Genomic DNA, 26,113 nt, shown 5'->3' with positions numbered 1-26,113 from the left:
AATCTCCCTCCCGTTGGTGCCTCTGCCTCCAAGAATGTTTGTAGCTCTCTCCACCAGTTTCCCCTAAAGTGGGTATTTCTAGCTGCTCAGGAGCTGCTTCAGTCCAAACGGGTCCAGAGCCAGTTTCTTTAGGAGCTGCCGCATCACTGGCTCTTTCAGTGCAGCAGGGACCACCTCTCAGGTATTCTGGGAAGGGTGGGTGTTGGATGGAGTTGTCAATTACTTTCCTTAATAAGTGTATGAAATGATTAAGGCTCTGATTTTTAATTGTATGCGTTTATTGAAGGTTTTTTTTTAAAAAAAAGTCTCATAGTGCTTGGATCTCTGCAGTTTCTCAGCCCAGCAACCACTACCTAGAATCACCATGAGAGGATATCACATCACAAGTGGCTGAAAATCCTTGGCTGAAATTATCAGAAGAGAACGAGTTCCTTCCAACTCTAAAGTCTCTGTTCCATGTCCACTTGCCATACAAGAGTTGTATGCAAATCTGCTATGCAAACGGTTGGCATCTAAACTCCTGGCATCTAATTTAAAGTCTAGGTTCAGCCTTAGAACATATTAACTTTTACTAGATGAAAGTACCACTGAGCAAGTGTAAAATGTATTATTTTCATTTGTGAATGCAGACTAATAGTTTCAAGAAAGTAACGTGATTTATACTAAAATGGCTAACGTCTAATTTCATTTTTAAAGAAACCTGTACCTGGGCATAAGCACCTTCTACAAATAATGACAATTGTTCTAGGACAATGAATTGTTAGCAGGTATATTCCCAGGGACCTTATGACATGCAACCAGAAAAGTCGATCATTTCGTCAGTCCAGTTGTAAACAAAGACTGCAGCAGAGATGGAGCGGGCTTCCAAATGTCCAGGCGTTTCACTTCCATTTTTTCCCTTTCTAATTCTTGCTGCTTCTCCTTTATGTGGAAAGGGATGCTAGAGTGGGAGCCACGATGGGGGAGATAAAAAACACACCAATTAATTGTAGAGTTTCACTGTCACAACAGAGTAAATTCAAAGCTGTGCACCCAAAGGTCATGCTCCTTGGCATGTAAATACACATGTAAAGGTAAAGGTAAAGGGACCCCTGACCATTAAGTCCAGTCGCGGTTGACTCAGGGGTTGCGGTGCTCATCTCACTTTATTGGCCGAGGGAGCCGGCATACAGCTTCCGGGTCATGTGGCCAGCATGACTAAGCCGCTTCTGGCGAACCAGAGTAGCGCATGGAAACACTGTTTACCTTCCCGTCGAAGTGCTGCCTATTTATCTACTTGCACTTTGTGCTTTTGAACTGCTAGGTTGGCAGGAGCAGGGACCGAGCAACGGGAGCTCACCCTGTGGCGGGGATTTGAACCGCTGACCTTCTGATCGGCAAGTCCTAGGCTCTGTGGTTTAACCCACAGTGCCACCCGCGTCCCGAAATGCACATAAAACTCATAAAACTCACCTCAAAAAGCAGACAGGCATTACAAGCTCAGAAATTTGTGCTTTGTCTACTCAGGATAGCAGTATTAGAGAAATGTCATCTCTGGTTCTACTTTAGAGGTGTTTTTCACCTGGGACTGCTGCCTAAGCTCCTTGAGGCTCTTTGTCCCCTCCCTTCCCTCATGTCAAAGGCAGGGGGCTTTGGTGCAACCTGAAGAGCAAGAGCTACAGACCTGTTGCTTTTTGCATGTGGTTCGAAGCTTCAGATCTCTGCAAGGGGAGCAAGAGTTTGGTATTCTACCAAACAGGGAAGGTACTTAATTTTTTTCCACCTGGAAAAATGATGTCAGACCATCTGGATCTTCGAAAGAAGCTGCTGCCCTGACTCTCTGGAGACAGCCCAGAACTGACCAATTCTCCATAGGTGAAAAGCGAGGAGGACTAAAGAAGAGAAGGTCAATGCCAAAGAGCGGCAACTGTTGCCTGAAAATAAATTCTATCCATCATTAGATTTACTCACAGATTTGGATTATGTGGGAGCAGAAGCAGAATGACTGGAATATTTGCAGTCCTCCCACTCTGATAACAAAGGCACTGTTGCCAGTACAACTGATCAACCTTCACTGCTTAATGTTTACGTCATCAGGTCCTCTCAGCTGGAAAGTCAGCCGTGCTCAATCCCCACAAAGCCGGAGCAAAGGAAGTAACCTGATATTTGCAGATCTAATCTCTCGGCTGAGATGGTAACAGAATCACTAGGAGCTATTAAACTTGGTCAGATGCCCCAAAAGAAGCCTGCTATAGGTCCTAGTGTTCCACCAGATTCTTGGAATCCAGTATGGCAATAGATCCATTAGCAGTCAGACTGCAGAAAGAGAAAACCTTGGCTCCTTCTGAGCTACAGCCATTCCCTAATGAGGCTGAGGAAGAACTGTTCAGCTCCTTCAAAATGACTTTGGCCACAATGCACGATGATAACATAAATAGACTGAGCAAAGATACAAAGTAAAAGGTCAAAAGTCAAAAATACAACACAAAGCTAGTGAAACAGTAGAACAAAAGCTTATAGAAAGAAGAATACAGGAATTCAGGAAAATGAAGGAAGGATGCAGTGTTGTGAGTCAGGACAAGCCTGAAGTTGCTGCTTCACAAATGGCAGAGGCAAGTGCAAAGTAGTACAAACAGAATTTCTGCAGATCATATAGTTGCTATGCATGAAACCTGGATGTTCACAGAAACTGTAGTTCATCTACAATTTACTGTTTACTATCATTACTATCATATAATGATTTACTATCATTAGTATACCAAGTAACTCCCATAAAGAGTGGCCGACCAAGAAGCGGCAGACCCTTTGAGAGCCACAACATCCTAAGACACAGTAACTCCTCTAGAAGCTCTTGGCCCTGTTGGTCTCTCCTGGTGAAAATACAACCCTTGCCACTTACTCAGCATCTATTCTACCTCAGAGTTCCACATTTACTAAATCTGCGAAATGAGTATCCAAGTCCACAGGTTGTATCAATGGTATATTTTAGTGTCTGAACTGATGACTTAACCAGACTCATCTTGAATTCAGCAGGATTTGCTTCTGAGCAAGTTAGGATTCTGCTTTTGGGTGCCTTAATTAGTATGGAGAAGGTCTTTTTGGAGGAAGAGCATAGGAAGAGGAGGAGGAAGAGGAGGGTGGTGGTTATTATTATTATTATTATTATTATTATTATTATTATTATCCATTTACATCCCACACTTCCTCCCAAAGCACCCCAGGCTGAGCAATCGGACCTCAAAGGACTGGGGAACTGTTGCTTTTGCTGCAAAAGACTATCAGGGCTACCTCTTTGGAAATTCATTAAGTGTGCAAGGGAGCACACAGGAAAACTGATTGATTTGCAAGTATCTCTTGATGACTGAGCAATATGCATGTATTGTAGTTTATGATATACATTTTTTAAAAACTCCATATATCAGACAAAAAAACAGAAGACAGACTTGTAAAAAATAAAACTGCAGCAGACTGGAAAATACCAGATGGAAGTGGGAATGAACCACTTGAGGCACATCCATAGAACCCTACGTGAATGTAGAGAGGATTTCATGAGGCCTGTGCAAGAGGCATTTGTGCAGCACAGCAGAGTTAAAGGTTTCAAAAATGCAAATGACCTTACACTAACATTTTTGTGCTCATCTCCAACATGATCTGTCAATCAAAGGAGAAATCCATTGTATATTCAAGTCAATCAAAGGGAGTTTTAGGCAAAGAAGGATTATATATTTTAAAAGCCTCTTTATACAAGCCTAAATTCTTTGTGGGTGCTCTCCCTTTTATATTCTCGCTATAAGCTGCAAAGAGCTTTAGCCACCACAGGAGGGAGGTAAAGCTACAGTTTTCTAGCTTGCACAATGGAAACTAAAAGAATTGGAAACTAAAATGATAGAACCATGAAATATACCCTCATCTCTTTTACACTCTAAAATTTATAAAACCTCATAACTCCAAGGTCAGATTCTATTCTATTCTATTCCAGCTGTTTCAGGATTGGAGAAGTATTTCCTAGGGCCATTTCACATGAAACAAAATAGCCTAACAAAAAGTTAGTTTTGTTAGATTGTCAGGTGTATGTGATTAACACAAGTATTTTACAACAATCCCGCAGAGTGCCTCTACCAAGTGTGGCTTCCTATTGTTGTTTTTTTCTGTGGCAAAACAGACACATTAATTCATCATGCACCATTTCCTACAAGAAAGGCCTTCATCTTGCATGAAGAATCCTAGAGGGTCCTGCATCCTGCCTGAGGCGTTGTGAAGCAAAGTGGTACTGAGCTCATTGCATGGCTGGTGGATCAGATGAGGGGCCACACACCACCCAAAGTCACTCTGGGACACCCATCTCCAACTGCTGGCCCCACCCCCACCCCCGTCTGCTGAAAGACACCCCATGCCTGAGCCTAAGTTCCACCAAGACATGTAAACAATAAAGTTGTGGCCATTTGAATTCCAGATGGTTGTTTGCCAGAGTCTGTACTCTCACACTTTGCCTTGGAATGAGAGCAGGGAGGCACTGCCTGGTCCTTCTATCTGGCTGTTGAATACTAGGTTTTAATACACTAGTTTTTGGTTTTAGGATACTGAATACTTGCTTTTAATACTTTTGCTAATTTCCTTTGTTAGTTGGACTTCAAGATATAAATAAATCACCAACTGAATCACATACAGTACAAAAAAGTAAATAGTTACTTTCTTAGTTTTTCGTTGCAAGATTAACAGCTGGCTTGACCTCTTCATGTCATGCTTAAAATAAGCTCTTAAAAAATCTATTTACTAGAGTTGCAAGTGACTCTTAAGTGCTTCACCAAAAGCCCCTGGATGCTCTGTGACTTAGTTCTACAGATAAACGTCTGAACCAGGACAGAGGCATATCAAGTTCCCTTGCTGCCCTCTAGCTAGGGGCGGAGGCTAAAGTTTGCATTTAAAGGTGAATCTACTGAATTCACACTTTCCAATGAGAACCAAAACTCAGTCATTATGCAAATTTTGTACTTTCCCAAATTTTGCAATTCTCCAACCAACCCATGCATTATATTAGGAGAAATTGCTTGTGAAAATGTGTATATTAGTTGAAACTGCATATGAAACTGTGTTTATTAGGATAAATTAACATAAAGCGCTGAATGAAAAATGAGAAGCAGAGAGAACTGAAATTGGCATATCCTTCCCTATTCTCCAAGGGTAGGATTACTTTGTTTGTTTTAAAGCATAAAACAATAAAAGCATACAATGGCAGAGTATTAAATGAAATACTAGATACATACCAAGGAACTCCTGGCAAGTGCTGGAGAGGAATAAACGTATCTGACTGCTTTATATACTTGGAACTATTAAAAAGAAAAGAAAAGCCATTTGGACTTAGGGAACAGACACATCATTGATTTTGATTTGATTTGGTTTGGCATTACATGTGCAAAATCCTAATGCAGTTGCTATGAGGTGCAAGTTCTTTCAATAATAGAACCCACATTTCTTGTTCAAGACTATAGAAGATATATGGATTTGTTTTTTCTTGATAATAAAATGAGTTCACTTGTAAAAATTGCCTCTGAGCTTCTACAAGTTTGGAAATTTCTCTATATAAATCTATGGCTTTTTGCTTTGGTTCCAGAAAGTCACATACAGGTCACATAGACATCAAATATTTCTCACAATATATGTACTTAGGAAGACTGCAGATTGTTTTTTAGAAATCTCTATTGAAAATAGCAAAACAATAGCATAAATCCTAGCAGCCACATGAAACGTCATTATCGCAAAATCTCTAGCTTCTTAAAGGGTTTTGATGACCAAGAGTGGCACAAAAGGCACGTGTTAATGCCCATAAGACAACTGTCGTTCTGATGGCAGGAAATCTGCGTTAAACAGTGTAAAGACAGATCTGTGTCTCCTTTGGGAAGACAAAGATTTACAGGAGCAGTCTGGCAATATTTTATTCCATTATCAAGCTGTAATTTCCTCTCCAAGATCCTCTTCCCATTGTAACCTTAAGTTTATGAAAGACTTGTGTATTAACATCTAACATTAAGCTATGCATTTTTGAAATGAAACTTTTGCTATGCTGAACAGGGTCTAGAATAAAGGATTCAAAACAATAGCTTGGGCCTTAATAGAGATGTAGGTCATAAAGTATGATATGTGGTGGGGTTGCACTCCAGTGACCTCTTGCCTGCTCTGTAGTTGAGGCCCACTTAGAGCCATAGGCCGAGTATAAAAGGTTGGCATGAAAAACAAGCACTGTGTTTTCCAAGGTGGAAGATACAGATATTTGTCTAAAGAAAAAGGATGGTGAAGCAGTAGTCACAAAAGGGAGAGACTTGAAGAAAGTCTAGATCAAGGTGGAGAACCTCCATCCTGCAGCCATAGTTACAGCTGGTATGGGTCCCAATTTGGGTTGCAAAGGCACACCTGACACTGTGCGTCACCATGTGCTGGACAGGAAGGGATTCAGCAGCCAAGGAACAATTTGGAGTCTTAGAATTATGTCATTTTATTGAGATCAATATTTTAGTCATGTTGGACTCAGGTGCTGTATCTTATTGCATTTGTAGTTTTGTATATGATTCACTTTTTATTAATGTGTGTACGGTCATACCTTGGTTGTCGAATAGAATCCGTTCCGGAAGTCCGTTTGACTTCTAAAAACGTTCAAAAACCAAAGCGCAGCTGCTGATTAGCTGCAGGAGCTTCCTGCGCTCAGACGGAAGCTGCATCGGATGTTTGGCTTCCAAAGAACGTTAGCAAACTGGAACACTCACTTCTGGGTTTGTGGCGTTCAGGAGCCGAAATGTTTGAGTCACAAGGCGTTTGAGAACCAAGGTACGACTGTATATTGTTTAGAGAGATTTATTGCTTAATTGTGTCACTTTAAATGTGGAATGTGATGGTCACTGTTATCATCAGCCATCACAGGGCTGAGTGTGGAACTTGCCTGCCAAAGTTCACTGGAGGCAGGGTTGGTCCCAGTTTGTGGAAGTCTTTGCTTTGTTCTGGATAGGCATAAGGGTGGTCTCCCAGTGTCACCAATGGAATACCATTTCTGGAGGCCTCTTCAGTCACTGTGATGACAAATAAAAACACAACTAGATAGGACACGGGGGACAAAAGTTTAGTTTCTACCATTTGAACCATAGAAAAAGATCCATTTGAGTCATGCACATAGATAACATTAATTTAAAGCTATGTATGCCACTATAACCCCTTCATGGATCCCTGCCTTGTTGTGGCGAAGGGGCTTGAATAACCCCAAGAAGCTCTGAGCCATGCCGTGCAGGACCACCCAAGACGGACAGGTCATAGCCGAGAGTTTAGACTAAATGTGATCCAACTGGAGATGGAACTGGCAAACCACTCCAGTATTTTGCCAAGAAAACTCCATGGACATAAAAAAGGAGACGCTTTGAGAAGGAAGCGAGTTTCCAAGACATGCTCTGGTTCATAGGGTCACGGAGTGTCGAGCACAACTAAGACGACTAAACAACAAATGCCACTATAAACCTAAAACCACTTTCTTAAATTTTAAATAGAAGCATCTGCAGTGAAATTTATGGTGAAATCTACACACATATAAAAACGCTGTGAAAATGTTTTTTTTAAAAAAAAAAAGTTTTGAAAAATACATTGAATTTGGCATAGGTCACTGTCGCCGTTTAGTGTCACATTTGTATGTATTGCACTTTACAACACATTTAAAATGTTTTATTTGCAGCTGTGTAGATGAGTCCACAGTCACACTCTTGAAATGCTACAATTCTGACCCATGATGCATGCTGTCCTTCTTTAGGAGAGGGTCGGGGGGGGGGGGCAAGGCAGTTGCTCTTGTGTGATCTCTTAGTGGCCTTTGATATCTTTGATATCTTGGTGGCATTGGATCTGCAACCAATCAGGGCAAGGAATAACACGGAACTAGGCAACAAGTGGCAGGTTTTTGGAAACCTTTCAGTAAACATTTCAGGCCCGCCTTCTTGATCACAAAAATATTCAAGCCAAAGCATTAACATATCTATACCCCCATTTTCACAGAGTATAAAGCACCTCACACAACTGAAAACAAAATTTAAAATAACGTGAATAAACAAAAAGCAATGTTAAAAGAGCAACAGATTTTCAGAGCCTTGGAGGCAGGGGGCAAGGCTATAGGTATGGGGGAAAATGATAATCATCTATACCAGGGGTGACTAACCAAGGACTTGAAAGTGGCACCCAGTCCCCTAAGAGATGTTGTGGCCCCTGAACCATCAACATTTCTCATTTGAAGATGGCTTTATTCTAACAAGTGTTGAGTGCTCCGGTGGATCCACAGCGGTGACAATATGCTGTCAAATGGATGTGGGTGGGTGTTCACTTCCAACCCCATTTAAAAATCACTAAAATGTTTTAAACTATTTTTTAAAAAATGCTTTTAAAAAATGCTCATTGTTCCCACGTCTCCCATTGCGATATTGTGATTCCAGAGGTTATATACGTGTGTGTGTGTGTGTGTGTGTGTGTGTGTGTGTAATGGCACCCACCCCCCCACCCCCCGCACATGCACACTGTAATGCCAGTCAGCTTTGTGGCTTCCCAAGGAGCCCCAAAGTGGTACCGTTTGAAATGTTTTAAATTATCTGTCTATATTTACAGACCACTCTTGTGGGCCCTGATGCAATTTGGTGATAACAAAATGTTTTGTGACATCCCTCCCCTCATTCCTCCTTTTTTAAAATGGCAAATTTGGGGCACACACACTTTGACATCCCCACTTTCAGCTGTAGCTCACAGAGATTTGACCTCAGTGCAGTTTTTGGCCTGAAAAGTTGAGTGACCTATACATTGAAAAATGAAAAGGAGACAAAACTCACATGTGGCTGATTCCACCTTGGAAAATGTGGATGAAAACATGAGAACTGAACCTCATAGTTTTGGTAGCCCAAAACTTTAAGATATTAAGATAAAGAATTAAAAGAGGTTTCTGTGGTGTTACCATATTTTTTCTTTCCAAAGCACATTTCCACTGTCCTTTCAGATGTTGTGGTTTTGCTTCTGAGGTGTACACCCTCAAAGAAACACTTTTTCCCAGTGTGATAAGTGTGACCAAAGGAACTTGGATAAAATGTCCATTCTGTGTCTGAATCCTCATTATCTCCTAAAGAAGAGAGAGAAATTGTAAGAATGGCTGAGCTTTCTTTTCTTTTTATCTATTTATAGTAATTTGAAAAATAAAGAACAATTCAACATTTCAAATTCAACATTTAGTCATTCAGCCTAGGACTCCATGGTTCCCCCAAAATTCCAACTCCTGCTGCGTATTATACCGGTAATTATTCTAAGTCTTCACTTCTTCCTAAAAAATCCCTCCAACGCCCTCCAACGATCTCAAACGCCTTGGCTCCCGAACAAATCGGCTCCCAAACAGTCAAAACCCGGAAGTGAATGTTCTGGTTTTTCGAACGATTTTTGGAAGCCGAATATCCAGCGTGGCTTCTGTGGCTTCCGATTGGCTGCAAGATGCTCCTACAGCCAATCAGAAGCTGCGCCTTGGTTTTTGAATGGTTCCAGGAGTCGAACGGACTCCCAGAACGAGAAACAAGGTACGGCTGTACTTTGCACTGCTGCCTTTTCTCAAATCCTACTTGCGTTTTATCAGGTTTCCATGGAGTTTTCCAGTAATCTATTGCAAATGTATACATGGTTGCCATGAGGTAGACGACATCACATACTCTTCTGCTGATTTGCCCCCTGTACACAACGCCTAGAGGGAAATTTATATTTCTGATTCTTAATTGGCTTCCAGGTTGATCCACACAGGAAGTGCCTGTTGAACTCCTAGCAGATTAATAATAATAATAATAATAATAATAATAATAATAATACAGTGGTGCCTCGCAAGACGAAAATAATTCGTTCCACGAATCTTTTCGTCTTGCGATGTTTTTCGTCTTGCGAAGCACGGTCCGTCGCAACTGCGCCTCTTCAAGCGGCTTTTAAAAAAAGCGCAAGACGTTTTCGTCTTGCGAAGCAAGCCCATAGGGAAATTCATCTAGCGAAGCAACGCAAAACCGAAAAACCCTTTCGTCTAGCGAGTTTTTCGTCTTGCGATGCATTCGTCTTGCGGGGCACCACTGTACTTTATTTATACCCTGCCCATCTGGCTGGGCTTCCCCAGCCACTCTGGGTGGCTTCCAACAAAATATTAAAATACAGTAATGCATCAAACATTAAAAGGTTCCCTAAACAGGGCTGCCTTCAGATGTCTTCTAAAAGTTTGGTAGTTGTTGTTCTCTTTGACATCTGGTGGGAGGGCGTTCCACAGGGCGGGTGCCACCACCGAGAAGGCCCTCTGCCTGGTTCCCTGTAACTTGGCTTCTCGCAGGGAGGAAACTGCCAGAAGGCCCTCGGCTCTGGACCTCAGTGTCTGGGTAAAACGACGGAGATGGAGACGCACCATGTGGCCAAATTTGTGAATTTATTTTTATGTTGTAAATTGTTACAGGTTGCGTTGTACGATTTTAGATGAAAGTTTCCTTTGTCATCTATTGTAAAGGCCTTTGGCTATAAACAATAAAATTGATCGAATGAGCTTTTAAATAATCCACAAACATTTTTCAGTCCTCCTTAAAGTCTGTCTCTTTTTTATCTCCAATTTAACAAGTCAAACTTGCCAGTTCTACATATTCTGTCAATTTCAGCTGCCATTTTTCTCTAGTAGGTAGCACCTCTTGACGTCATTTTTGAGCTTACAATATTTGCACTTCCGTTATTGCATAAAGAAATTGATTCACCTGTTTTGGAGCAACATCTGTTCCAGTTATCCCTAATAAAAAGGCCTCTGGTCTTTTTGGGACAGTTAGTTTAAGTATCTTTTTTATCTCATTATAGATCAGCTCCCAAACGTCTTTAGCCACTTTACATGTCCACCACATGTGGGAAAATAAACCTTCTTTACACTTCCAACAGACATCTGGTGCTGATTTAGACATCTTTGCCAATTAATATGGTGTTAGTGTTGGGATATTTCCGTTCCACCTTAAAAGGGAGCAGGCTTTTGTAAGCAACAGAGTCTGCGCATGTCCTATTCACAGGATGTTTATGCTTGCTGTTTTTCCTTTCGTTTTCTCAGTCGGCCAGAGATGCTGACACAGAACGGTCACGTTTTCTTTTGTTCTGTTAAACGCTAATAAAGTCTGTAAATTATGCTCTTCTGCGGTGCAAGCTTTTGGCTGTGCTTCTGCTGATAAAGAGGGTGCACCAAGCCCTGGAATGTGGCTAGGAATTTCTAAGGCTTTGTGCCCCTAACTGTTGGATCTGCGTGACTACGGGAGGCCGATGGAATCTCCGAACTCCGGCTTGGGGGCCATGATGGACGTTATCTCCCTGGCAGTTTCCCAACAACAAGGTTATGGGCCCAGATTCACGGCACCTACAGGAGAGTAAAGCTGCAACAGACTGCGTTTAAGAGGTATGGTGGGAAAAGCGAAAGAAATGAGGGAGGCATTTGGCTTTTCTGTTTTACCTCTTTGATCTCCGGCAAGGCTTAATTGGCCTGGGAGCTGAGCCAAAAAGGCTTCGTGATTAATGGCTGCCAAGATAAGGAGTCTTTCAAGTTAAAAGAGACTCGCGGCTCAAGTAAAAGGCTGAGATGGATCTCTTACAGACCTCAGAAACTGCTCCGTGTCCTAAGTTGGATGGGCAGAATTATGAACCCTGGGCAAAATGGTGTGAGAGTTTACTGCGTCAGTTTGGGGTGTGGCATGTTGTTTCTGAAACCCCCCCAGTTCCTCTGACAGAGAAATGGAGATCAGCTGATTCGAGAGCGATGGACATAATAGTCCTATCCGTATCTCTTGAGGAAATTAAGATGCTGGCTGGCAACACCACTGCACGTGCAATGTGGTATGCTTTGATGAAAGCTCACAAAGCAAAAATCCCAGCCCAGAGTTTGACTGCATCGGAGGTCCTAGCTGTTTCCCAGAATGCGATTGAGTGCAGGGATGCTGAGGGCACCGGTTGCAAGCTGCAGGGGGAGCTGACCGTCACGTCGTCCCAGGCAGCATTCCAGCCTCCAGAGGGAGCCAAGGAGTCGGCAGCTGAGAGCTCTGGTTCTCGTGAGAACCAAGGTCATCGCCTTTGCAGAGGCCGGAAAGGCAAAGGTAAACAGATGCCTACAGATGGCCAGGAGCAGAGGGAGGGTGAAGAGCCCGCGCAAGGGGAAAACAAAGCATTGTTTGCTGGCACGGCTTCACCAAAGGCTACAGGCACGTCTGCTGGCCAGGAGCAGCAGGGGGGCAAGCTGCAAAAGCCCAAACCGCTGGAAAACAAGGGTTTGCTTGCTGTAAAGACTGCTCCAACTGCCAAAGGCAGGTTTATTGTGGACTCAGGTGCCAGCCGCCACGTTTCCAAGGACAGGCATCTCTTTATCTCCTTCAAGCCTCAGGAAGGTGAGATCCACCTGGCTGATGGAAGGACGTTGCAAATTGCAGGAGAAGGGACTGTGAAACTTGCAAGTTTGCACACAACCATCAGCGGTGTACTATATGTTCCAGGCGCTGCAAGCAACTTGTTGAGCGTCCCACAGCTTACTGGGCGTGGTTTTCAGATTTCCTTCAAGAGGAGCGTCTGTGTCATCAGTAAAGGCAAAGAGGACTATTTGCATGCAAAGTTTATGGATGGTTTGTTCCATATAACTTATGAGGACACTGCTGTTGTGTCAAATGCTGATTCTTGTTGTGTTGCACAAACTAACAAAGTTCTTCATGCAGGTTGCATTCATGATGCGCATCGAAGGTTTTGTCACCTCTCTTGGAAGGCACTGGCCAAGATGCCAGAGGTGGTTGAGGGTTTGAACATCAAACCTTGTAAATTTCACATGAAATGTGTATCTTGTGCAGAGAACAAGGTGAAGGTTGCTCCAAAAGGCAAGGAGTCTAGCAGGCAGGCTTCCAAACCCTACCAGCTAGTGCATGCGGACCTGGTTGGTCCACTTGCGCCCTCTATAGGAGGAGCAAGGTACTTCATGATTCTGATTGATTCTTTTTCCAGGTACATTCATGTGTATTTGCTTGAACAGAAATCGCAAGCGTTTCCAAAGTTTAAGGCATTCTGTGCTTGGTTGGAGAATGTGCACGGTAAACGTATTTCTTGTTTTTTTACTGATCGGGGCGGGGAGTTTACTTCTCAGCAGTTTGAAGCTTTCCTGACTGAGAAGGGAATCCAGCATGACATGTCAACGCCCAGATCGCCATGGATGAATGGGCTTGCGGAGAGAGCAAATCAGACATTGCTGCAAGGAATCAAGACCTTGTTGCATGATGCCAATCTCCCTGATAAGTTTTGGGGGGAGGCTCTGGGGAATTTGGTTTACACCGTTAATCGCAGATTGTCATCACCCATTGGTTGTACCCCCTATGAGAAGATGTTTGGTAAGAAACCCAACACCAAACACATGAAAATATTTGGTTCGGACATGTGGGTACGCACACAACAAACCAACAAGCTTGGGAAGCGTGGGGCACATGGTTTGTTCATGGGGTACGAAAAAGGTGCATACAGGGTATGGATGACTAACTCTAAGTCCATTAAGTTCACAAGGAGTGTTGAGTACAATCCTAAGTGGGGGGAAAATGTGGGAATTTTCCAGTGTTACCCAGAAGAGGATGAAGGTGCTGTCAAGCAAGCAGCTAAAGCTGAGGAAGCTGCTGCTGATGATGAGGATGAGGATGATGATGAGGATGAGGATGATGATGATCAGAGTTCGGATTCCAGTTCAGTGGGCGGCGCTGCTGCTGCTGCTGCTGGTGTCAGTGACAGTGACGACACAGCAGACTACCAGAGCGCAAAAGCCTCAGTCAGACCATCTGATGCGTCTGACAATGAACTGGAAGAACCACTGTTCACCATTGGTCACTTTTCTCCTAAGAAAGAGGAGATGAGTCCAGAAGACTTGCGTCTAGTACGCAGATCTGAAAGGGCGACCAAGGGCAGACCTCCAAAGAGGTATGCTGATGAGTTTGCTAAGACAGCAACTGCTGTTCTTAGTAGCTCAGAGAAGGTATGGGAACCTTCAAGCTTCAAAGAGGTTCAGGAGTTGACCTCTAAAGATGCTGAGCCTTGGCTTAATGCCATGAAGGCTGAAGTTGATTCCTTGAACAGGAACCAAACTTGGGAATTGGTACCGGTAGTCCCAGGAATGAGACTGGTTGGCAGCAAATGGGTCTTCAAGGCTAAGACAGACCAGAATGGCAAGGTAGTCAGACACAAAGCCAGATTGGTTGCCAGAGGTTTTTCACAGGTACCAGGACAGGATTACCACGAGACCTACTCACCCACAGTCAAATATGAGAGCATTCGGCTGATGCTCAAGGTCGCTGCGGAGGAGAAACTGCATGTTTCCCACCACGACATTAATACAGCTTTTTTGTACGGGATTTTGGGGGAGGAGCTGTTCATGCTTCCACCTGATGGGATGGAGATACAGAAGGGTATGGTCTGTAAACTGCGGAAATTCTTATATGGTCTCAAGCAGAGTGCCAGGTGTTGGAACACAAAACTCACTGAGACATTGCTTTCTCTAGGTTTTCACCAGGGCAAAGCTGATCCATGTGTGTTTGTCAAGGAGGAGGGGCAAAACAAACTGTATTGTTTATGTTTTGTTGATGATCTTCTGATGTTTTGGAAGAATCAGGCTTTTTACCAAAGCACCCTAGCTCAACTGAAGGAGCACTTTGACATGAAGGATCTTGGTGAGGTATCCAACTATCTTTCTCTGCAGGTGGAGAAGGACCAAGCAGGTAATTTTCTGGTACACCAAACACAGAAAATTGCTGATGTATTAACCAGGTTGAATTTGGTTGATGCAAACCCAGCAGACACACCGATGGTGACAGGTTACCAGGTAGACAGTACTGCTGAAGCGTTTTCTGACACAACGCTATACAGATGCATTCTAGGCAAGCTGAATTTCATTGCCAGATGTTCAAGACCTGACATAGCTGTAAGCTGTAATCTGCTTAGCAGACATGCCAACAATCCTACGGTTCAGGATTGGAAAGCTCTGAAGCGCATAGCCCGCTATTTGAAAGGGACTATGCACTACAGACTGAGGTTCACCAGTCAGAAGACTGGAGGTCTTGAAATCTTTGCAGATGCAAGTTTTGGAAGTGACACCACGGATGGTACAAGCACTTCTGGAGTATGCTACATGTACAACCACTGCCTGTTTGACTGGTTGTGCAAGAAGCAAACAACAGTGAGCCTAAGTTCCTGTGAAGCAGAACTCAATGCTCTGTCATTTTCACTCATGGATTGTGAATGGTTGATGCAACTGTTTAAGGACATCGGGGTTTCTGTGAAATGTCCTATACAAGTGTATCAAGACAATAGATCTTGTTTGGCTTTGCTGAACTCGGAGAGTTGCAAGCAGAGAACCAAGTACTTGCAGATTAAGCTACATCGTGCAAGAGAGTGTATTCAGAAAGGACTGATTCAGGTGTCCTACATGGCAGGAAATGAAATTCCTGCTGATCTGTTGTCTAAGGTTGTTAACAAAGAACAACTTAAGGTTTATGTACAAAGGTTGCAATTGGGTGAACCACAGGTACAACAGGTTACACGGAAAGGGGGAGGATGTTAGGATATTTCCGTTCCACCTTAAAAGGGAGCAGGCTTTTGTAAGCAACAGAGTCTGCGCATGTCCTATTCACAGGATGTTTATGCTTGCTGTTTTTCCTTTCGTTTTCTCAGTCGGCCAGAGATGCTGACACAGAACGGTCACGTTTTCTTTTGTTCTGTTAAACGCTAATAAAGTCTGTAAATTATGCTCTTCTGCGGTGCAAGCTTTTGGCTGTGCTTCTGCTGATAAAGAGGGTGCACCAAGCCCTGGAATGTGGCTAGGAATTTCTAAGGCTTTGTGCCCCTAACTGTTGGATCTGCGTGACTACGGGAGGCCGATGGAATCTCCGAACTCCGGCTTGGGGGCCATGATGGACGTTATCTCCCTGGCAGTTTCCCAACAGTTAGGTACCACCTGTATATCATTTTCAGGAAGGTGGGCAAACCATACTAAGACCATGGACTTGCTCCAGGGCATGGGAATTGGGGCCACGGTCTTATAGGACCAAGTCCAGAGAGGGGCATTGGGAGAGGGCCTCTCAGCTATTTAATACCTTTATGAAGCTGCTGGGAGCTTTATCAGCAGTTTGGGGGCAAGGTGCCATCAGCTTGCTGATGACCCACACATGAATCAGGAGAGACCATGCACTCCCTGGACACAGGGGTGAAATGGGTGAGGAAAAACCAGCTGAGCTTGAATCCTGGCAAGACAGAGACACAATGGTTGAGTAGCTCCCATGTCTGAGAAACTGGTCAGTTGCCTGCCCTGGACAGGGTTGCAGTTTGGGGGTGCTTCTGGCACCATTTCTGTCCCTGAAGACTCAGGCAGCTTCATTGGCTAGAAGAGCCTTTTATCAGCTGCAACTGGTTGGGCAGCTGTGGCCATTCCTGGACCCGGAAAGTCTTACAACAGTACTTCATGCATTGGTTATTTCAAGACTGGATGACTGCAGTGCACATCATGTTGGGCTGCCCTTGCACCTGATCCAGAAGCACAATTGCTGATAGGAGTGAGGCCTTGTCTGTGTATGTCACCTGTGCTCAGAGAGCTGCCCTGGCTGCTGGTTTGCTACTGGGCCAAATTCAAGGTAAAGTCCATAACAACTTGGGACCAATGTAGCTTCGAGATCCCCTCACTCTACAGTGCCACTTTGATTGGCAGAATTGGCACTAAAACAGGTGCCAGATGACACACACCTGTTCTGCATTTGTAAGAACTCACTCATTTCATACAGCAGCAGCTGCACTCTGGAACTCCCTACCTGTTGAGGGAGTTTGCTGTACAGATACTCGTTTTGGCTCCTGCTAAAAACATCATTGTTTAGACAAGCTGACCCAGATGCTTAGAAAGTTGAGGTAGCTTTCAACTTCAATACATAACATTAACTTGTGTATTAAGCCAAGGGTAGGCAACCTAAGACCCGGGGGCCGGATGTGGCCCAATCGCCTTCTCAATCCGGCCTGCGGACGGTCCGGGAATCAGCGTGTTTTTACATGAGTAGAATGTGTGCTTTTATTTAAAATGCATCTCTGGGTTCTTTGTGGGGCATAGGAATTCATTCATTCATTTATTTTTCAAAATATAGTCCGGCCCACCACATGGTCTGAGGGACGATGGACCGGCCCACGGCTGAACAAGGTTGCGGAACCCTGCTTTAAGCCCAAATCCAATTTGTCGTGGCCAGTGGCTAGTACAAGAAAGTTATTTGGATTTGGCTCTAAGTATGGTTGTGATTTTTTCTTGATTTTATTGTCTGAACAAAGAAACACTTTGAGGTATCTTACAATCAAGCGGTGTATACATTTCCTGAAACAAATAAGATGTAGACTAGGAATTAATTCTCTGAGAGGGGGAGACGTGGAATCAAGGACCCCAAATCACCAGCAATTTCCCACACAGGCCACCACTGTAATGCTGCCCTCAACGGTCATGTCGCCTCCTGTGTTTTGGCTTCCACAAGGTGCTGGAGGAAGCCGGTGACAAATGTATTTGCCATTCCAGCCTGCTAGGCCTGCAGTCAGGGGCCCTGCAATGCCTCTGGGGAGCAGCCGTGAAGAGGGGTGTCGCAGTGCCATCTGGGAGTCATTTGCGCGTGAGCTGCTTGGACCTTTGTGCACATTGGGGTGGCTTTATGACTGGAGACCTTGGCAGAAACCTCTATGCAAACTGCCAGCATTTCATGGCACTATTTCTTCAGCGTTACTCACGAGAGGACTTCTTCTGCAGTTGGACCTCTGCAAATTGGTCACTTTCTTTTACCAGATTTGCTTTAGGTGGAGGTTCACTGGAATGCTTAGGAGAGGCAGAAGAGGAATTTTGAGAAGGATCATGCCTGACAAAAACAAAATGGAAGGAAAGGATCACTTACTTATTAGTTGTCAGAATAAACCAATACTGGCTGAATATGTATGCATCTGGAACCTACCCGGAGGGATCTGCTTCTTGGGAGGGCTTACAGGATGCGTCTGGATTTTCTTGCCTGCCATCGTGATGGAGGGATGTTAATATTGTGTCTTGTTTCTGGGGCTCAGTGGATTTTCTTGTTGCGTTGCTTAGTTCTGGAAGGCAAGCAGCAATAAATAAACTTCCTCTGAAGTCAGCTGAAGATGCCTAGACACATGGCAAATAAACAAAAAAACACTTCTGACTTTGCAGGATCCTGGTATTATACTTGCAGGAAGAAAACACCCTTTTGTGGAAACATACAAGACTACAGCTCTTTAGCCATGCCTTGACCAATTGAATCATAGAATCATAGAATCATAGAGTTGGAAGAGACCACAAGGGCCATCGAGTCCAACCCCCTGCCAAGCAGGAAACACCATCAGAGCACTTCTGACATATGGTTGTCAAGCCTCTGCTTAAAGACCTCCAAAGCAGGAGACTCCACCACACTCCTTGGCAGCAAATTCCACTGTCAAACAGCTCTTACTGTCAGGAAGTTCTTCCTAATGTTTAGGTGGAATCTTCTTTCTTGTAGCTTGGATCCATTGCTCCGTGTCCGCTTCTCTGGAGCAGCAGAAAACAACCTTTCTCCCTCCTCCATATGACATCCTTTTATATATTTGAACATGGCTATCATATCACCCCTTAACCACCTCTTCTCCAGGCTAAACATGCCCAGCTCCCTTAGCCGTTCCTCATAAGGCATTGTTTCCAGGCCTTTGACCATTTTGGTTGCCCTCCTCTGGACACGTTCCAGTTTGTCAGTGTCCTTCTTGAATTGTGGTGCCCAGAACTGGACACAGTACTCCAGGTGTGGTCTGACCAGAGCAGAATACAGTGGCACTATTACTTCCCTTGATCTAGATGCTATACTCCTATTGATGCAGCCCAGAATTGCATTGGCTTTTTTAGCTGCCGCGTCACACTGTTGGCTCATGTCAAGTTTGTGGTCAACCAAGACTCCTAGATCCTTTTCACATGTACTGCTCTCAAGCCAGGTGTCCCCCATCTTGTATTTGTGCCTCTCATTTTTTTTGCCCAAGTGCAATACTTTACATTTCTCCCTGTTAAAGTTCATCTTGTTTGTTTTGGCCCAGTTCTCTAATCTGTCAAGGTCGTTTTGAAGTGTGATCCTGTCCTCTGGGGTGTTAGCCACCCCTCCCAGTTTGGTGTCATCTGCAAATTTGATCAGGATGCCCTTGAGTCCATCATCCAAGTCGTTGATAAAGATGTTGAATAAGACCGGGCCCAAGACAGAACCCTGTGGCACCCCACTAGTCACTCTTCTCCAGGAAGAAGAGGAACCATTGATGAGCACCCTTTGGGTTCGGTCAGTCAGCCAGTTACAAATCCACTGAGTGGTAGCATAGTCAGGACCGCATTTTACCAGCTTCTTTACAAGAATGTCATGGGGCACCTTGTCAAATGCCTTGCTGAAATCAAGGTAGGCTACATCCACTGCGTTCCCTTCATCTACCAGGCTTGTAATTCTGTCAAAAAACAAGATCAGGTTAGTCTGACATGACTTATTTCTCAGAAATCCATGCTGACTATTGGTGATCACAGCATTCCTTTCTAGGTGCTCACAGACTGTTCGCTTAATGATCTGCTCCAGAATCTTCCCTGGTATTGATGTCAGACTGACTGGGCGGTAATTATTTGGGTCCTCTCTTTTCCCCTTTTTGAAAATAGGGACAACATTTGCCCTCCTCCAGTCTGCCGGGACTTCGTCTGTTCTCCAGGAATTCTCAAAGATGACTGCCAGTGGTTCTGAGATCACATCTGCCAGTTCTTTTAATACTCTTGGATGCAGTTCATCTGGCCCTGGAGACTTGAATACATCTAAACTAGCCAAGTATTCTTGTACTATCTCCTTAGTTATTCTGGGCTGTGTTTCCTTTGCTGAATCATTTGCTCCAAATTCTTCAGGTCGGGCATTGTTTTCTTTATCGGAGAAGACTGAGGCAAAGAAGGCATCGAGGAGTTCAGCCCTTTCTGTGTCCCCTGTTTGCATTTCACCGTCTTCTCCTCTGAGTGACCCCACTGTTTCTTTGTTCTTCCTTTTGCTACGGACATACCCATAAAAGCCATTTTTGTTGCTTTTAACCTCTCTAGCAAGCCTGAGTTCATTCTGTGCTTTAGCTTTTCTGACTTTGTGTCTACATGTGCTGGCTATTTGTTTGAATTCCTCTTTGGTGGTTTCCCCCCTTTTCCATTTTTCGTACACATCCTTTTTTAATCTTAACTCAGTTAAAAGTTCTTTAGATAGCCACCCTGGCTTCTTTAGGCACCTTCCATGTTTCCGTCTCATTGGTATTGCCTGACGTTGTGCTTTTACTATCTCCCTCTTAACAAACTCCCAGCCATCATGAACTCCCTTTCCTTTTAGTATTACTGTCCATGGGATCTCACCCAGCACTTCCCTAAGTTTTATGAAGTCGGCTTTCTTAAAGTCAAGAAATTGAGTCCTAGTATGCTTGGCTGCTCCTTTCCGCTGTATAGTAAACTTCAGAAGAGCATGATCACTCGCGCCTAATGATCCTTCCACTTCTACCCCACTAACCAGGTCATCAACATTGGTTAGGACCAGATCTAAAATGGCTGTTCCTCTTGTTGCTTCTCCCACTTTCTGGACAATGAAGTTGTCTGCAAGGCCAGTGAGGAATCTGTTTGACCTTATGCTCTTGGCTGAGTTTGACATCCAACAAATATCCGGGTAATTGAAGTCCCCCATTACTACTACATTACTACATTACTCTGTTATTCTTCTCTCCCTTAATTTTGACCCAAATGCTTTCACTTTGGCTTTGAGGTTCTAAATCTTGGATCTCTTCACAGGTATACACATCCCTGACATATAACGCCACTCCTCCTCCTTTCTTGTCTGGTCTGTTTCTCTGAAATAGATTGTATCCCCCCATTATTACATTCCAATCGTGGGACTTATCCCACCAGGTTTCAGTGATGCCTATTATGTCATATTTAGTTTGCTGTACCAAGAGCTCAAGCTCATCTTGTTTATTTCCCATGCTTTGCGCATTAGTGTACAGACATTGAAGTCCATTAATCATTCCCCCGTGTCTCTTATTTAAGGATTTTTTCCTCCCACCACTAGTTCTGCATGCTGTTTGCTCCATTTGGTCTATGACATTTGGATGATCATCTTCATCAATTGATAGACTCCTACCTTCAGGAGCACTGTCTCCCTCCCCCACATTAGTCAGTTTAAAGCCCTCCTGATGAGGTTTCTGAGATTTTTGGCAAAAACATTTCTCCCAACCGTTGTGAGGTGCAGCCCATCACTTGCTAGAAGTCCATCTTCAAGAAACTGCAGTCCGTGATCTAAGAATCCAAACCGTTCCTGTTTACAACATCTGCGAAGCCAGCTGTTCACTTCCACTATTTTTCCCTCTCTCCCTGGGCCACGTCGTTCAACTGGGAGGACAGATGAGATGACAATTTGTGCATTTAGTTGCTTCAATTTCCTGCCGAGAGCCTCGTAGTCTCTTTTGATCTTCTGGAGGCTATTGCTTGCAGTGTCATTGGTTCCCACATGAACCAAGAGGAAGGGGTATTTGTCAGTGGGTTTTATGATTCCTTGCAGTCGTTCAGTTACATCTTGGATCTTAGCCCCGGGGAGACAGCACACTTCCCGAGACATCTTGTCAGGTCCACAGATCACTGCTTCTGTTCCCCTCAGTAGGGAATCCCCTATCACCACTACACGCCTCCTCTTAGGTTTGGTCGGGGTTCTTCCATGAGCTGTCCGTTCCAAGGTCGCCTGCACATTCCCTGAGGACTGACTTTGCTGCTCGTCTTCATATACCTGATCGACTGAAATGAGGGAGAGATCCTCAAATGGAGTCTGCTCTTCGTCTTCCATGCTAGGGGAGAGGACCTCAAAGCAATTGTGTATTTCTAAACAATCAGAGCGAACCCTGGGCCTCCTACTTCTTTGAGTCACGTTTCTCCATATATCTGGCTCCTGTGTTGGTGAACTAGCCTCCTTCTCAGGGGAGTCCCCTGTCTCCTCCTCGGTGGAGACAGTGTGCTCTGTTGCTTCCAAGAAGAGCTCCAGCTCTCTAATTCTTTGGAGCGTAGCTACACATTCCTCCAGTTGCTGGACTTTGTCTTTTAAGAGGGCAATCAACATGCAATTGCTGCAGGTAAAGCTGCCTGCAACCTTTGGCAAGATGGCAAACATTGCGCAGGAACCGCAGGCGACTGCAGCTGTTCCCTCCCCCTCCATCTTGAGAACGTGTCGTTGGGGGTGGCTACAGCGGTCCTCCATCATAAAAAGTGTGAAGACAGGACAAATAACTCCCCCCACAAAAAAACCTAGGTCTCCCCCAACAAACGTTTGAGACTAGCTCCCCTAAATCTAAAAGATGGATCAAACTGCAGCTGCTAATCAGCCACAAAGAAACACACACACACAAGAAAACCCTTTTTGCTCCTTCTTCAACTGCTGCCCTGCTAGCTCTGAAGAACCAGAGTTGTACTTCACGTTAAAAGGCTACATGTTTCCCTTTACACGGAGGCAGCTACTAATGGCTAATTATTTACACCTGTTTACACATATCCAGATGGACATGACTTTGTGGGCTAACATAATAAAATCAGCCTCAAGGAATCTAGATGGGATTTACTTACTACTTAAGGTAAAGGTAAAGGAACCCCTGACCATTAGGCTCAGTCGTGGCCAACTCTGGGGTTGCGGCGCTCATCTCGCTTTACTGACCGAGGGAGCCGTCGTACAGCTTCTGGGTCATGTGGCCAGCATGACTAAGCCGCTTCTGGCGAACCAGAGCAGCGCACGGAAACGCCATTTACCTTCCCGCCGAAGCAGTACCTATTTATCTACTTGCACTTTGACATGCTTTCAAACTACTAGGTTGGCAGGAGCAGGGACTGAACAATGGGAGCTCACCCCGTCACGGAGATTTGAACCGCCGACCTTCTGATCAGCAAGTCCTAGGCCACCCGCGTCCCACTTACTTACTGGCAGCTAAAAACATATACAATATATTAGTTTAAAAGTAATTAAACTATAATAAAATTAAAATTAAAATCAAAACAAACCAATAAAATACAGAGAGTAACAACTGCACAGCACAATTCAAAGCCCGTTCCTTCAAATCAGTTGGTTCCCCAAAGCCTGCCAGAATGATACTGTCTTCCCCTGCAGGTGGAAGGACCGTGAGGAAGGAGCTGGCCTGGCCTCCAAAGTCTGGGAACTGCTACCAAAAAGGCCCTCAGGTGAAGCCCTCCCCCTCTGTGCCTCTGCATGAGGTACCTCTGGAATTTGTTTTGATTGGTTCATGACGCGCTCTGCTTTCTTTTAATTGCACAAGAGACTTGTGTCTCTTAGCATCCAGCAAATTTTCTTTGCCCTGTGTGACATACCCTCCAACATTTCTGCGATGAAAATAGGGATGTCTCTTTCCATAATCATAATTTTACTAATTATACCCCACACATCTTACTGGGTTGCTCCAGCGACTCTGGGCAGCTTCCAACATATATTAAAACATAATAAAACATTTAAAAAAAACCTTCCCTAAACTGGATTGCCTTCAGACAGCTTGGGGTTTGGATAACTCCAGATTCTGCCCAAATACCTGTTTTCCAGCTTTAGCTAGCCTCTTTTCCTTGCTATTTATTTATTAATTAAATTTGTATACTGCCCTTCATTCATAGATCTCGGGACAGTTAACAACATAAAAACACAAAATACATAATAAAAAGCACAAGCACACATACACACAAAAGCCAACATCCCCCTCCCATAAACACATTTTAAAAGGGCATTGGACAACAATATGTCAAAGGCCTGGTTAAAGAGGAACATTTTCGCCTGGCAACATAAGGTGTAAAAAAAGGTAGGTAAAGTTAAAGGACCCTTGGACAGTTAAGTCCAGTCAAAGGTGACTATGGGGTTGCGGTGCTCATCTTGCTTCAGGCCAAGGGAGCTGGCGTTTGTCCACAGACAACTTTTCGGGTCTTGTGGCCAGCAGGACTAAACCACTTCTGGCACAACAGGACACCAAGACAGAAACACAATTTATCTTCCCACTGCAGTGATACCTTTTTATCTACTTGCACTGGTGCACTTTCAAACTGCTAGGTTGGCAGGGGCTGGGACAGAACAACAGGAGCCGACCCCGTCGCAGGGATTCAAATTGCTGACCTTCTGATCAGCAAGCCTAAGGGGCTCAGCGATTTTAACCACAGCACCACCTGCATCCCTAACTTATTAGCCAGGTTGTAATGAAATGTGAATCACAGCCGACAGAGTTTGAGTTTTTGATAACATGATCACAAAATGAACAGCTACAAGGCAGTGAATCCCTTCCCTGCAGATGGCACAAGCTCAGAGGAATATATCTCGTTCCAAGTCAGAGCATTTCTCACTTTAATTCACTTGTTAAATGTAGCAGTGCAGCGATTAAACATTAAGCCACGGAAGGCACAGGAACACAGGAAGTTGCCTTACGCTGAGTCAGACCAGGGCTGTCTGCACTGACTGCCACGGCTCTCCAGGGTTTCAGGCAGGAGTAATTCCCAGCCTTTCCTGGCAATGCTGGGTTCAAACCGGGGACTTTCTATACAAAGCATGAGCTCTGCTGCTGAGTTATGGCTCCTCCCAAGTCCTAAAGGCAGGCAACAAAATCATTCTGATTCAAAATTTAGCCTTAGACTGAGTAACAATCCATTACCAGCAGCCCTCCCCATGCTTGCTATGCTCTGCACTCATTTGACTCTGAGCTGCAAGGGCCCAGGGGTCTTTGCACCAGGGAGTTTCAGTACAAACCCCCATCTGCGCCCGCCATCCTGCTGTCGCCTGGGTGCCAAGGAAACAGAAGCAAACAAAAGAAGGGAATTCCAGTGAGATTGTCTGCTCCCTACTTAGATTTCTCAAGGACTGTTGTCATTCAACAAGGTCAGGTTCATGACTTTGTTCCTTCAAACACCCTGAAAAATAGACATCCTGTAACTAGATGCAAAATTTACAAAAACCATTCATCAAAATCTATAAACAAATCCAAACTTAGGATTTTAGCATAAGGTAAATCCATACACAAACCTTTGGCCACCACAGTCCTGAGGAGTCACTGCTACTAGGCGTTGGCTGCTCTGACCTGCTTTTGTGCAGCGAACAAATCCGTGGCCCTCCCGGTGCCTCCAAGCCCAGAAGCTGAAATGGGGAAACGTGTCTAAGGGCAGAGAGGTTATGGCAGCCTTTGACCCAGCAGATCATGGCATCTGTGCAACATAGCCTGGGCTGAGCTGGGACCTGTCCAGCGAGCCCTTCACCCAGCGAGTGTCCTGTCCACGGTCGGCGGCTCGTTCGGCCCCTCGGGATCTTCAGGGGAGGCACCTCTCGAGAAGGCTTTCCTTGGGAACTAGGGATCGGGATCAGCCTCTTGCTCCTGACCAGAGGCAGGAATGGGAGCGAAGCACCCTTGAGAGCCTGCCGACGGTGCACATTCCCCGTGCCGATGGGCCCACGTCTCCTGCCGCCGCTTCCCAAATGGGTCTTCAAGGCTAAGACAGACCAGAATGGCAAGGTAGTCAGACACAAAGCCAGATTGGTTGCCAGAGGTTTTTCACAGGTACCAGGACAGGATTACCACGAGACCTACTCACCCACAGTCAAATATGAGAGCATTCGGCTGATGCTCAAGGTCGCTGCGGAGGAGAAACTGCATGTTTCCCACCACGACATTAATACAGCTTTTTTGTACGGGATTTTGGGGGAGGAGCTGTTCATGCTTCCACCTGATGGGATGGAGATACAGAAGGGTATGGTCTGTAAACTGCGGAAATTCTTATATGGTCTCAAGCAGAGTGCCAGGTGTTGGAACACAAAACTCACTGAGACATTGCTTTCTCTAGGTTTTCACCAGGGCAAAGCTGATCCATGTGTGTTTGTCAAGGAGGAGGGGCAAAACAAACTGTATTGTTTATGTTTTGTTGATGATCTTCTGATGTTTTGGAAGAATCAGGCTTTTTACCAAAGCACCCTAGCTCAACTGAAGGAGCACTTTGACATGAAGGATCTTGGTGAGGTATCCAACTATCTTTCTCTGCAGGTGGAGA

General features: G+C 44.6%; 1 protein-coding gene across 1 annotated transcript; it reads right to left on the bottom strand.

The window, feature by feature from the left end:
- Positions 1-257: 257 nt before the first annotated feature.
- On the bottom strand, positions 258-24,848 carry SPATS1 (spermatogenesis associated serine rich 1). The gene is made up of 7 exons (XM_083495100.1): positions 24,825-24,848; positions 17,991-18,175; positions 17,773-17,897; positions 8,942-9,103; positions 6,911-7,037; positions 5,244-5,306; positions 258-940 (listed from the first exon to the last, which is right to left on the bottom strand). Exons 1-7 carry the CDS (start codon positions 24,828-24,830, stop codon positions 811-813), a joined length of 798 nt encoding a protein of 265 aa, XP_083351226.1. The 5' UTR covers positions 24,831-24,848; the 3' UTR covers positions 258-810.
- Between the last annotated feature and the right edge of the window lie 1,265 nt (positions 24,849-26,113).

This window comes from Podarcis liolepis, assembly GCF_965112155.1.
Source record: "Podarcis liolepis genome assembly, chromosome: 3".
NCBI classification, from domain to species: Eukaryota; Metazoa; Chordata; class Lepidosauria; order Squamata; family Lacertidae; genus Podarcis; species Podarcis liolepis.
The sequence above is the reverse complement of the archived record's forward strand: the minus strand, read 5'-3'. Positions and strand labels throughout refer to the sequence as shown.

Coding starts and splice junctions, on each gene's coding strand:
- SPATS1 (XM_083495100.1), bottom strand. Junction 17,898..17,990: donor CAAGAAGCAGATCCCTCCGG/GTAGGTTCCAGA, acceptor TGTTTTTGTCAG/GCATGATCCTTCTCAAAATT. Junction 7,038..8,941: donor CTTTGGAAAGAAAAAATATG/GTAACACCACAG, acceptor TTGTCATCACAG/TGACTGAAGAGGCCTCCAGA.